The sequence below is a fragment of the Coregonus lavaretus genome (assembly GCF_964263955.1).
Source record: "Coregonus lavaretus genome assembly, contig: HAP1_SCAFFOLD_650, whole genome shotgun sequence".
NCBI lineage: Eukaryota > Metazoa > Chordata > Actinopteri > Salmoniformes > Salmonidae > Coregonus > Coregonus lavaretus.
The window spans coordinates 81902-94753 of record NW_028164660.1 but is presented as its reverse complement, the minus strand read 5'-3'; the positions used below and the strand labels follow the sequence as shown (position 1 = coordinate 94753).

Sequence of the window (12852 nt, the reverse complement as noted above, 5' to 3'; positions counted from 1 at the left end):
GAATAGTCTGATGTCCCTGACGTTACATACAGAATTAGGGAATATACTAGCATAGTGGTGGGACTGTCTGAAGAAATTAAAGAAATAGAAATGATCACCATCCATGGTCCTTCATGATCATGTCTGAACAGCGTCTGATATCCCTAACATTACACACACAGTGAGAATATGAATGCTGCCATTAATAAAGCTGTGTGATGCTTTCAGGTGGGCCTTATTCATTAGCCAACACAAAATACATTTAATCTGCAGGTGCAAGGAATTAACACCTAATTAGTGCTATAGAGGAGAAGGGAATGAGGTGTGTGTGTGTGTGTGTGTGTGTGTGTGTGTGTGTGTGTGTGTGTGTGTGTGTGTATGTGTGTGTGTGTGTGTGTGTGTGTGTGTGTGTGTGTGTGTGTGTGTGTGTGTGTGTGTGTGTGTGTGTGTGTGTGTCACTGAAGGAACTGGGCTCGCGCATCATTTGAACACCAGAATACTCTGAAGTTGTGAAGTCACAGAATGTTCTTAATTCTATCCTGAGCTGAAGGTTTGAAAGATCTTACTTACAGAAGAAAGTGTAGGATTGAACTTCAATAGCATTACTGTAAGTTAATGAGTTTCTATTTGAATGTATGGCCAGTGGCCACCGAACCTTGTAGACCTACTGCATGGTAACAAACTGTAGGCTCCAGTATTGGACCATCAGCTTGCTTTCTGGAGTCATTACCATACCTGTATTCTACATGGTAGCTAGTAGAGTTAAACTAGCCACTAACAGAAGTCAACCCTTCCTTAACATAAGCCATCTTCCACCGTGTATCACCTCATTTCCATAGTAATTTATGCAATCACTTACCCACCGGCAGAGAGAGTGGTGCTGGGAATTTTAAGTACGTCATTAGCACAATAAACAATATTTATGAAAGCTTTTCTTTGATTAATATGGAAATGATTCCAGGAAGTTAGAGATGTTATTATGTCATCCACTTCACTAGAAATTAGGATGCTTTGACTGCGAGTGTCACGCCAACCCTTGTGTACTGAACGCTAATGAATATGAACCCTTGTGGACTGAACGCTAATGAATATGAATCCTTGTGTACTGAACGCTAATGAAAATGAACCCTTGTGTACTGAACGCTAATGAATATGAACCCTTGTGTACTGAACGCTAATGAATATGACATTTATTGAATGCTGAAAGACTTCAGACTTCTCTACACCTTTTAAAAAACAGCTGTTCTGTTCTATACAGTATCTAGTAAGCCCCTTTCTGTTAGTCTCTCTCTCTTAATCCTGTTCAGCATGTAATGAATGAAGAAATGAATGAATGGATGGATGAATAAATAAATGGATGGATTAATGAATGAACAAAAATTATTGAATAAACTTGTACTCAAATCTGTTCTGCACTAAAGTGAACTGTATGGTGTGTGTGTCTCTTTGTTGTTATAGTGATTTAACTAATAGTGAGTAAGTGACCAGAATGAAAGATATGGCATGTTAGCTCACCAATAACATCAATCGCATCCCCCTCTCCTTCTCTTCCAGGCCATGAAGTTGGTGTCCAAGAAGAAGCTGATGAAGCAGTATGGATTCCCACGTACGTGTCACACGGTTTGGCCTTTACACATTCAACACTCCTTAGGTCTCTGGTCCTCTGGAGCTCAGTTGGTGACTTTGATTTCCGGTACCACCCACACGTAAAAAAATTTATACACGCATGACTGTAAGTCATGTTGGATAAAAGCGTCTGCTAAATGGCATATATTATATAATTACAATCCAGCTCGAAGGATACAGATAGGAACTTAAGTAGTGTGACCACATGTTCCAGATTGTGCGGGACAGTCACACGTTTTAGCCCTTTGTCCCGTGTCCTGCAACTAAACAATCATGTCCTGCATTTTATCAACAAATTAAAACACCACTAATTTACAAACAAAGGTTGATTTGTCCTATATTTCAGTCATACATTCCAACCTGTCTCTTGGGGTTGCACTTTATGACAAGATATAGTTGAAATCGGAAGTTTACATACACTTAGGTTGGAGTCATTAAAACTCGTTTTTCAACCACTCCACAAATGTCTTGTTAACAAACTATAGTTTTGGCAAGTCGGTTAGGACATCTACTTTGCGCATGACACAAGAAATGTTTCCAACAATTGTTTACAGACAGATTATTTCACTTATAATTCACTGTATCACAATTCCAGTGGGTCAGAAATTTACATACACTAAGTTGACTGTGCCTTTAAACAGCTTGGAAAATTCCAGAAAATGATGGCATGGCTTTAGAAGCTTCTGATAGGCAATTGGAGGTGTACCTGTGGATGTATTTCAAGGCCTACCTTCAAACTCAGTGCCTCTCTGCTTGACATCATGGGAAAATCTAAAGAAATCAAGACCAAGACCTCAGAAAAATATGTGTAGACCTCCACAAGTCTGGTTCATCATTGGGAGCAATTTCCAAACGCCTGAAGGTACCACGTTCATCTGTACAAACAATACTACGCAAGTATAAACACCATGGGACCACGCAGCCGTCATACCGCTCAGGAAGGAGACGCGTTCTGTCTACTAGAGATGAACCTACTTTGGTGCAAAAAGTGCAAATCAATCCCAGAACAACAGCAAAGGACCTTGTGAAGATGCTGGAGGAAACAGGTACAAAAGTATCTACAGTGAGGGAAAAAAGTATTTGATCCCCTGCTGATTTTGTACGTTTGCCCACTGACAAAGAAATTATCAGTCTATAATTTTAATGGTAGGTTTATTTGAACAGTGAGAGACAGAATAACAACAAAAAAATCCAGAAAAATGCATGTAAAAAATGTTATAAATTGATTTGCATTTTAATGAGGGAAATAAGTATTTGACCCCTTCTCAATCAGAAAGATTTCTGGCTCCCAGGTGTCTTTTATACAGGTAACGAGCTGAGATTAGGAGCACACTCTTAAAGGGAGTGCTCCTAATCTCAGTTTGTTACCTGTATAAAAGACACCTGTCCACAGAAGCAATCAATCAATCAGATTCCAAACTCTCCACCATGGCCAAGACCAAAGAGCTCTCCAAGGATGTCAGGGACAAGATTGTAGACCTACACAAGGCTGGAATGGGCTACAAGACCATCGCCAAGCAGCTTGGTGAGTAGGTGACAACAGTTGGTGCGATTATTCGCAAATGGAAGAAACACAAAAGAACTGTCAATCTCCCTCGGCCTGGGGCTCCATGCAAGATCTCACCTCGTGGAGTTGCAATGATCATGAGAATGGTGAGGAATCAGCCCAGAACTACACAGGAGGATCTTGTCAATGATCTCAAGGCAGCTGGGACCATAGTCACCAAGAAAACAATTGGTAACACACTACGCCGTGAAGGACTGAAATCCTGCAGCGCCCGCAAGGTCCCCCTGCTCAAGAAAGCACATATACATGCCCATCTGAAGTTTGCCAATTAACATCTGAATGATTCAGAGGAGAACTGGGTGAAAGTGTTGTGGTCAGATGAGACCAGAATGGAGCTCTTTGGCATCAACTCAACTCGCCGTGTTTGGAGGAGGAGGAATGCTGCCTATGACCCCAAGAACACCATCCCCACGTCAAACATGGAGGTGGAAACATTATGCTTTGGGGGTGTTTTTCTGCTAAGGGGACAGGACAACTTCACCGCATCAAAGGGACGATGGACGGGGCCATGTACCGTCAAATCTTGGGTGAGAACCTCCTTCCTTCAGCCAGGGCATTGAAAATGGGTCGTGGATGGGTATTCCATCTTGACAATGACCCAAAACACACGGCCAAGGCAACAAAGGAGTGTCTCAAGAAGAAGCACATTAAGGTCCTGGAGTGGCCTAGCCGGTCTCCAGACCTTAATCCCATAGAAAATATGTGGAGGGAGCTGAAGGTTCGAGTTGCCAAACGTCAGCCTTCGAAACCTTAATGACTTGGAGAAGATCTGCAAAGAGGAGTGGGACAAAATCCCTCCCGAGATGTGTGCAAACCTGGTGGCCAACACAAGAAACGTCTGACCTCTGTGATTGCTAACAAAGGTTTTGCCACCAAGCACTAAGTCATGTTTTGCAGAGGGGTCAAATACTTATTTCCCTCATTAAAATGCAAATCAATTTATAACATTTTTGACATGCGTTTTTCTGGATTTTTTTGTTGTTATTCTGTCTCTCACTGTTAAAATACACCTACCATTAAAATTTTAGACTGATCATTTCTTTGTCAGTGGGCAAACGTACAAAATCAGCAGGGGATCAAATACTTTTTTCTCTCACTGTATATACACAGTAAAACGAGTCCTATATTGACATAACCTGAAAGGCCGCTCAGCAAGGAAGAAGCCACTGCTCCAAAACCGCCATAAAAAGACAGACTACGGTTTGCAACTGCACATGGGGACAAAGATCGTACTTTTTGGAGAAATGTCCTCTGGTCTGATGAAACAAAAATAGAACTGTTTGGCCATAATGACCATCGTTATGTTTGGAGGAAAAAGGGGAATGCTTGCAAGCCGAAGAACACCATCCCAACCGTGAAGCACGAGGGTGGCAGCATCATGCTGTGGGGGTGCTTTGCTGCAGGAGGGACTGGTGCATTTCACAAAATAGATGGCATCAAGAGGAAGGAAAATTATGTTTATATATTGAAGCATCATCTCAAGACATCAGTCAGGAAGTTAAAGCTTGGTCGCAAATGGGTCTTCCAAATGGACAATGACCCCAAGCATACTTCCAAAGTTGTGTCAAAATGGCTTAAGGACAACAAAGTCAAGGTATTGGAGTGGCCATCCAAAGCCCTGACCTCAATCCTATAGAAAATGTGTGGGCAGAACTGAAAAAGCGTGTGCGAGCAAGAGGCCTACAAACCTGACTCAGTTACACCATCTCTGTCAGGAGGAATGGGCCAAAATTCACCCAACTTATTGTGGGAAGCTTGTGGAAGGCTACCCGAAACATTTGACCCAAGTTAAACAATTTAAAGGCAATGCTACCAAATACTAATTGAGTGTATGTAAACTTCTGACCCACTGGGAATGTGATGAAAGAAATAAAAGCAGAAATAAATCATTCTCTGTACTATTATTCTGACATTTCACATTCTTAAAATAAAGTGGTGATCCTAACTGACATAAAACAGGGAATTTTTACTAGGATTAAATGTCAGGAATTGTGAAAAACTGAGTTTAAATGTATTTGGCTAAGGTGTATGTAAACTTCCGACTTCAACTGTATCTCTAGACATTTAACCACTGAGGTATATAATTATAAACCCACCCAAACTAGGCCTATTTGTCATATGAGAATGATCAATGAAATCATCACCAGGTAGCCTATTGTTCTGGCAAAGATGTGTCTGTAGCAGATTGCTAAACTGTATTTTATATGGATAATATTAACGTAGGTAGGCTACTCTGTTTTTGCCAGGAAAACCCATAGAAAATTAAACAACCCCTTTCTGGTCACTAATCTGGATATGTTCACTGCCTTTGCGCGCCAATGCTGATGACTGGTCATTGGTCAACAGTCAAGACAAGCAAATCTTTGGTTCTGAAGCAGAGATTAGATGTTTTTGAATCAAGAATTTGGTGCAATGCCGTAGGCCTATGTTAGTGACCAGATCGAATAAGCAAAAGTATTAATATAAAATACAAATGGTAGGCTATATGTAGCCTATTAAAATATGTATACAAAAATCCAATTCAGTTTCACACTCGCTACACTGTGTAAGCTACACTAGTCTGTCTCGTGAATGTCCCTCAAAATCATTCCCTTGTCCCCATAATTGGTTTTTTAAATGTGGTCACCCTAATCTTAAACAGTGGCATTACTCCTGTATACGCTTTTCTCATGTACCCAGATATGAGTGATTGTAACTTGACTTGTTCACTGGTGAAAATATAATTATTGACTTGTGTCTCACATATGCTTTGTGAGACTGCTAACAGGGACTTTGTTGTGGAGGATGTTGATTATGGTGCGTTTAACTAACTTGCCTTTCTTAATTGCGCCTGAAGAGATAAAAAAACATTTTATTGAATTTAATGGAATTGTCAGCTGAGGTTGGTGGTTTGTGTGGCTGTTGTGATTCCCTGCAGGACGCCCCCCTCCCAGAGGACCTAAGGCAGCGGTCCAAGGAGAGCAGCCCAAAGTCCTAGGCCCCCTGGAGAGGGTCTACCAGGAGATTGCCATACTCAGGAAGCTGGACCATCTCAACATAGTCAAACTGGTGGAGGTGAGGGGAGAACCTACCCAGCTAGCACATAACGTTCTGAGAACCATATGTTTCTTAAAGCTTGGTGAGATTATGGTTGTCCTATGCTTATTTTTATAACCTTCCCACAACTTTCTGGGAATGGTGCAGGATAGTTGCTTGGCTTTGGAACATTCTCAGCACATTTAAGGAGCATGACAAAAAAACGTTGTTTTATTGGTATTTCATTACTTTAACAGAACGTTTCTTACAAAGTTCAAACATGGTTACATTTAATACAATTTTGGGTAATGTTCCAGCGACGTTCTCCAACTGGTTTGACATAGGGAATGTTCTCAAATAGTTGAGAGAACATTAAGAAAACAACGTTCTTCTGTGGAAATGTCAGTACTTCTGCGTAACGTTTCCTACAGGTTTTCTAAGAATGTTATTTAAAAATATTTTTAACCCTTTGACACGTACGAACAAATGGGTGTGATCATTCTACAGTTGTCCCTGCAACGTATACTCAAACGGGTGTGATTAGAACACTTTTTTAGAACGTCCAGTTACGATTGATGCAACAGTCAGCGTTTGAGCTGGCCACACAGTTTCTGTACAGAAACATGTTGCACAAACAGTCTTTACAACATTATGTCCTCAATATGAGCAGTTTATTTTTGGATGCAATGTTCAGACATTCACAGAGGTAGCAACAGCATAACACAATTCTCATCCAAACCGGAAAATGAAGGCTACATTAGTTTTAGTGCTAGCTTGGAATGTGACCTAACACAAGCGGTCATATTTAGCTAACTCTGGACTGACAGAAACCGTATATGAATTAGCTAATAGCAATTACTATTTACAATTCATCACATCACAGGTGATCTCACCAGTGATCGAAATAATTGAGGAAAACACTTTCTAAAAATCAAAAGTAATCCGACCATGGGTAGTTTGTGCACGCCGCCATTTTTTTTTTTTTTGCATCAACCAAAGATTAGAAGAGGAGACAAGATGAGTTTGGTCTGTTTGCAGTATGCATGTTGATGGGGGTGTGTCATCTGCCATCATTCGCTTCCGGAAGTTTACTTGAAAGACGAGTGAACCATCCCTTCACCTCGTTTTGTTATAACATCTTTGTTCTGACAGACGTTTACGTCACAACCAGAATGCATTGTATGATGTCAACAAACATGGCGCCACACATAGCTAGCAATTAACTTAGCATTAGCTAATCATAATCAGTACAACCTTCAAAAAAGTATTTTACACACATTATATGTGTCCATTACAATCTATGCAAGAATCGGAATGCATGATTTGTCACCAGTACTTGAAAACATGTGAATAAAACAGTAAATACATTATGCTCCATACATACACTACCGGTCAAAAGTTTTAGAACACCTACTCATTCAAGGTTTTTATTTATTTTTACTATTTTCTACATTGTAGAATAATAGTGAAGACACCAACACTATGAAATAACACATATGGAATCATGTAGTAACCAAAAAAGTGTTAAACAAATCAAAATATATTTGAGATTTGAGATTCTTCAAATAGGCACACTTTGCCTTGATGACAGCTTTGCACACTCTTGGCATTCTCTCAACCAGCTTCATGAGGTAGTCACCTGGAATGCGTTTCAATTAACAGGTGTGCCTTCTTAAAAAGTAATTTGTGGAATTTCTTTCCTTTTAATACATTTGAGCCAATCAGTTGTGTTGTGACAAGGTAGAGGGGGTATACAGAAGATAGCCCTATTTGGTAAAATACCAAGTCCATATTATGTCAAGAACAGCTCAAATAAGCAAAGAGAAACAACAGTCCATCATTACTTTAAGAAATGAAGGTCAGTCAATACGGAACATTTCAAGAACTTTGAAAGTTTCTTCAAGTGCAGTCGCAAAAACCACTCCAGGACCTTGAAATGCTTCTTACGAAGCCACTCCTTCGTTGCCCGGGCGGTGTGTTTGGGATCATTGTCATGCTGAAAGACCCAGCCACGTTTCATCTTCAATGCCCTTGCTGATGGAAGGAGGTTTTCACTCAAAATCTCACGATACATGGCCCCATTCATTCTTTCCTTTACACAGATCAGTCGTCCTGGTCCCTTTGCAGAAAAACAGCCCCAAAGCATGATGTTTCCACCCCCATGCTTCACAGTAGGTATGGTGTTCTTTGGATGCAACTCAGCATTCTTTGTCCTCCAAACACGACGAGTTGAGTTTTTACCAAAAAGTTCTATTTTGGTTTCATCTGACCATATGACATTCTCCCAATCCTCTTCTGGATCATCCAAATGCACTCTAGCAAATTTCAGACGGGCCTGGACATGTACTGGCTTAAGCAGGGGGACACATCTGGCACTGCAGGATTTGAGTCCCTGGCGGCGTAGTGTGTTACTGATGGTAGGCTTTGTTACTTTGGTCCCAGCTCTCTGCAGGTCATTCACTAGGTCCCCCCATGTGGTTCTGGGATTTTTGCTCACCGTTCTTGTGATCATTTTGACCCCACGGGTGAGATCTTGCATGGAGCCCCAGATCGAGGGAGATTATCAGTGGTCTTGTATGTCTTCCATTTCCTAATAGTTGCTCCCACAGTTGATTTCTTCAAACCAAGCTGCGCACCTATTGCAGATTCAGTCTTCCCAGCCTGGTGCAGGTCTACAATTTTGTTTCTGGTGTCCTTTGACAGCTCTTTGGTCTTGGCCATAGTGGAGTTTGGAGTGTGACTGTTTGAGGTTGTGGACAGTTGTCTTTTATACTGATAACAAGTTCAAACAGGTGCCATTAATACAGGTAACGAGTGAAGGACAGAGGAGCCTCTTAAAGAAGAAGTTACAGGTCTGTGAGAGCCAGAAATCTTGCTTGTTTGTAGGTGACCAAATACTTATTTTCCACCATAATTTGCAAATAAATTCATAAAAAATCCTACAATGTGATTTTCTGGAAAAAAAATGCTCAATTTGTCTGTCATAGTTTACGTGTACCTATGATGAAAATTACAGGCGTCTCACATCTTTTTAAGTGGGAGAACTTGCACAATTGGTGGCTGACTAAATACTTTTTTTCCCCACTGTACATGTGGTTGAGTTGTCAACTAATGTGAATTCAATGTGTAATCAACCCAAAATGTCACCCTGTCATTGGATTTAGGTTAAAAATTGGGTGGAAAAAAGACATTTCCTTACGCTGATGACTTTTTGCAAATCCAATCAGTTTTCCACATTGATTCAATGTCATCACATTTAATATTTGGATTGAAATGACGTAGAAACAACATTGATTCAACTAGTTTTTGCCCAGTGGGTTGAGGTGTTTTTTTTTTTTATGTTATTTTTTTTTCTCCAGTTTATGCTTTGGCCACAAATATGAGTATTGGACGAGTCAATAACATTATTTGGATATGAGTTAACAGAATATGCATTTTTTAAGAGCAATTTCCACTGGGCAGTTACTTTAAAAGTCTTATTAAAACATTCAGTGAACGTTTTAAAGGGAAACTTCACAATTGTTCTACTTCATATTCATCATCTCCAGCACCAACCCAACATCAACATACAGTATGTGAAAATGGTGTGTTTCTATGTTTTGTAGTAAAAAAGATAAGAGGAAGATAAGTGTTTCCAATGACATAATCTGTGTTATTTGTGTGATTTTGACCAATTGTGAGTAGGCATTGCCTACTAATTGTCTACTAATTGGTTGATGATGTAAAAAAATTGGTTGATGATGTCAACAACCTCCAAATAACCTTTACATTTAATTCTTACTGTTAAGAAAATGTTCAATAATAACCATAACAAAACTTTCACAATATTTAGAGAATGTTCTAAGAATATTTAATTACCTTAAAATAACCTATTATTTCCATTCTCAGAGCGTTCATAAAACCTCCCAGGACAACTTTCACGAAACCAGAGTAAAACTCTAGAACCTCCCAGAAACCTAAAAATGTATGTTCCCAGAACAGGCAAAATGTTCACTTCTGTTCTCAGAATGTTAAAAAAAACGTTCCGTTTAACAGTCAGGAAACTTATGGCTTCATTCCCACAACAATGTTAAACCAAAAACATACATTCCCACAACTTCCAAGGAACCAAATGTGCTAGCTGGGAAGGAGTGTACTGTATATGGGATAGGGTGCCATTTGGGATGCAACCAAGTACTGCGCTGCTTACCACAGTGGCTTATGTAAAGGAGATGGGAATAGAGGGGAGAGGCACTGATTTAGAGAGGAGCGACAGACAAGCACCGCACTGACCCTCTCTCTCCTCTCCCCAGTAACATTATCAGAGTGCTCTTCAATCACAGGCAGATGGCGGGGGCTCCCAGACGTAATTGGGTTCCTCATCAGAGCAGGATGGAGGGCTAGGTGTTGGTGGAGAGAGGGCTCGGGGAGGGCTGGGACTGGAGTTAGTGGGTGGCACCATGCCAGGCCCGCCAGTCATAATGAGTTTACAGTGAAAGGAGGGCAGGGTTGAGGCACTGGAGATGGGATGGAGTCAGTGGGTGGCCATGGATACCTCTGGGGCTCCTAGCAGCACTGTGCCAGTCAGTCGTAATGAGTTTACAGTGAAAGTGGAGCTCCTCTTAGCTTAGTGTTTCAACTCTACAGCTCCATCCCAGAGCAGCCAGCCGCCCTCCTTTCCCAGGGCCGGATTAAGAAATAATATGTATGTGTATATAGATTGCGTATAGGCTTGTGTCCCACATGAATCTTCTCTTTGTGCCATACTGGGTACAAATGCCTTCTGTTTCATTTTTCTGTATTTATTTATCTGCATATGTTATGTATGTATGTATGTATGTATGTATGTGTGTATATATACAGTGTATATGTATGTATGTATGTATGTATGTATGTATGTATGTATGTATGTATGTATGTATGTATGTATGTATGTCTGTATGTATGTATGTATGTATATATTTTTATTGCTCTAGGGATATAATTATTGTTTGGATAACCTTATTTACTGTTATGTATGGATTTTTATCTTACATTTTTTCACTCTTTATGCGATGCGCACTGCAGAGAACACCGGAAGAAGAATTATCACTGAATTATTACAGTTAATTATTGTAATGTTTGTTTATGTATCAATTAATCCCATAAGGGATAGGTTGCCAACTGGTGATTTGACACAAAAATAAAATGTAATTCATTCATTCAACAATAGCCCAGGCCAATGAAGCGACACAGATTGTACAATATTAGGAGGCAAAATACTGTATATATATTATAGGCTACAGTAGGCTACTAAATACAATTTCCAGTGGCAAACTGACTCACCTAATGATGAAGATAAAGCCATAGGCTACTACTCACGGTGATGGCCGATGCGCTCCTCTTGGCAATAGCCTATCTCAAGATGAGCTACAATGCTGCTGTTGCAAAAAAAATTGAGTTGTTGAGAACAATTTTTAAAAATTAGTTCTACTGACAGATTAGTCCTCTCTTTTCAGCGGTAGACATTTGCTTTCCAAACTGAACGTTTTTCCTGCGATTGTATTTAGAAATGTGCAAAAGGCAAACAGACAGCTGCAACCAACCATAGAAATATAATCCATAAATGACAGTTCCCATTCAAGTCAAGACTGGCAGCCATGAGTTTAAAATTGCCAGGGTAAGAGGTTCCAAAACCCTTCTATGGATTATACAGTGGCTTGTGAAAGTATTCACCCCCCTTGACATTTTTCCTATTTTGTTGCCTTACAACCTGGAATAAAAAATGAATTTTTGGGGGTTTATATCATTTGATTTACACAACATGCCTACCACTTTGAAGGTGCAAAATATTTTTGGGTGAGAAAAAAACAGAAAACTTGAGCGTAAATAACTATTCACCCCCCCCCCCCCCCCCCCCGTCAATACTTTGTAGAGCCACCTTTTTCAGCAATTACAGCTGCAAGTATATTAGGGTATGTCTATAAAAGCTTGGCACATCTAGCCACTGGGATATTTGCCCATTCTTCAAAGCAAAACTGCTCCAGCTCCTTCAAGTTGGATAGGTTCCTCTAATGTACAGCAGTCTTTAAATCATACACCAAATTCTCAATTGGATTGAGGTCTGGGCTTTGACTAGGCCATTGCAAGACATTTAAATGTTTCCCCTTAAACCACTCAAGTGTTGCTTTAGCAGTATGCTTAAGGTGAACCTCCATCCCAGTCTCAAATCTCTGGAAGACTGAAACAGGTTTCCCTCAAGAATTTCCCTGTATTTAACGCCATCAATCATTCCTTCAATTCTGACAAGTTTCCCAGTCCCTGCCGATAAAAAAACATCACCACAATATGATGCTGCCACCACCATGCTTCACTGTGGGGATGGTGTTCTCGGGGTGATGAGAGGTGTTGGGTTTGCGCCAGACATAGCGTTTTCCTTGATGGCCAAAAAGCTCAATTTTAGTCTCATCTGACCAGAGTACCTTCTTCCATATGTTTGGGGAGTCTCCCACATGCCTTTTTCTTTAAGCAATGGCTTTTTTTCTGGCCACTCTTCCGTAAAGCCCAGCTCTGTGGAGTGTACGGCTTAAAGTGGTCCTATGGACAGATACTCCAATCTCCGCTGTGGAGCTTTGCAGCTCCTTCAGGGTTATCTTTGGTCTCTTTGTTGCCTCTCTGATTAATGCCCTCCTTGCCTGGTCCGTGAG

General features: G+C 40.5%; 1 protein-coding gene across 1 annotated transcript in view; it reads left to right on the top strand.

The window, feature by feature from the left end:
• The window catches only part of LOC311116801 (calcium/calmodulin-dependent protein kinase kinase 1-like), a gene marked incomplete at its 3' end in the record, with an annotated part of 86912 nt that overhangs the window by 38051 nt on the left and 36009 nt on the right, over window positions 1–12852 (top strand). Inside the window, exons 4-5 of the mRNA XM_084191839.1 lie at window positions 1534–1585; window positions 6090–6226. Of these exons, the coding sequence (XP_084047965.1) occupies window positions 1534–1585; window positions 6090–6226 (189 nt within the window). The remainder of the gene's footprint in view (window positions 1–1533; window positions 1586–6089; window positions 6227–12852) is intronic.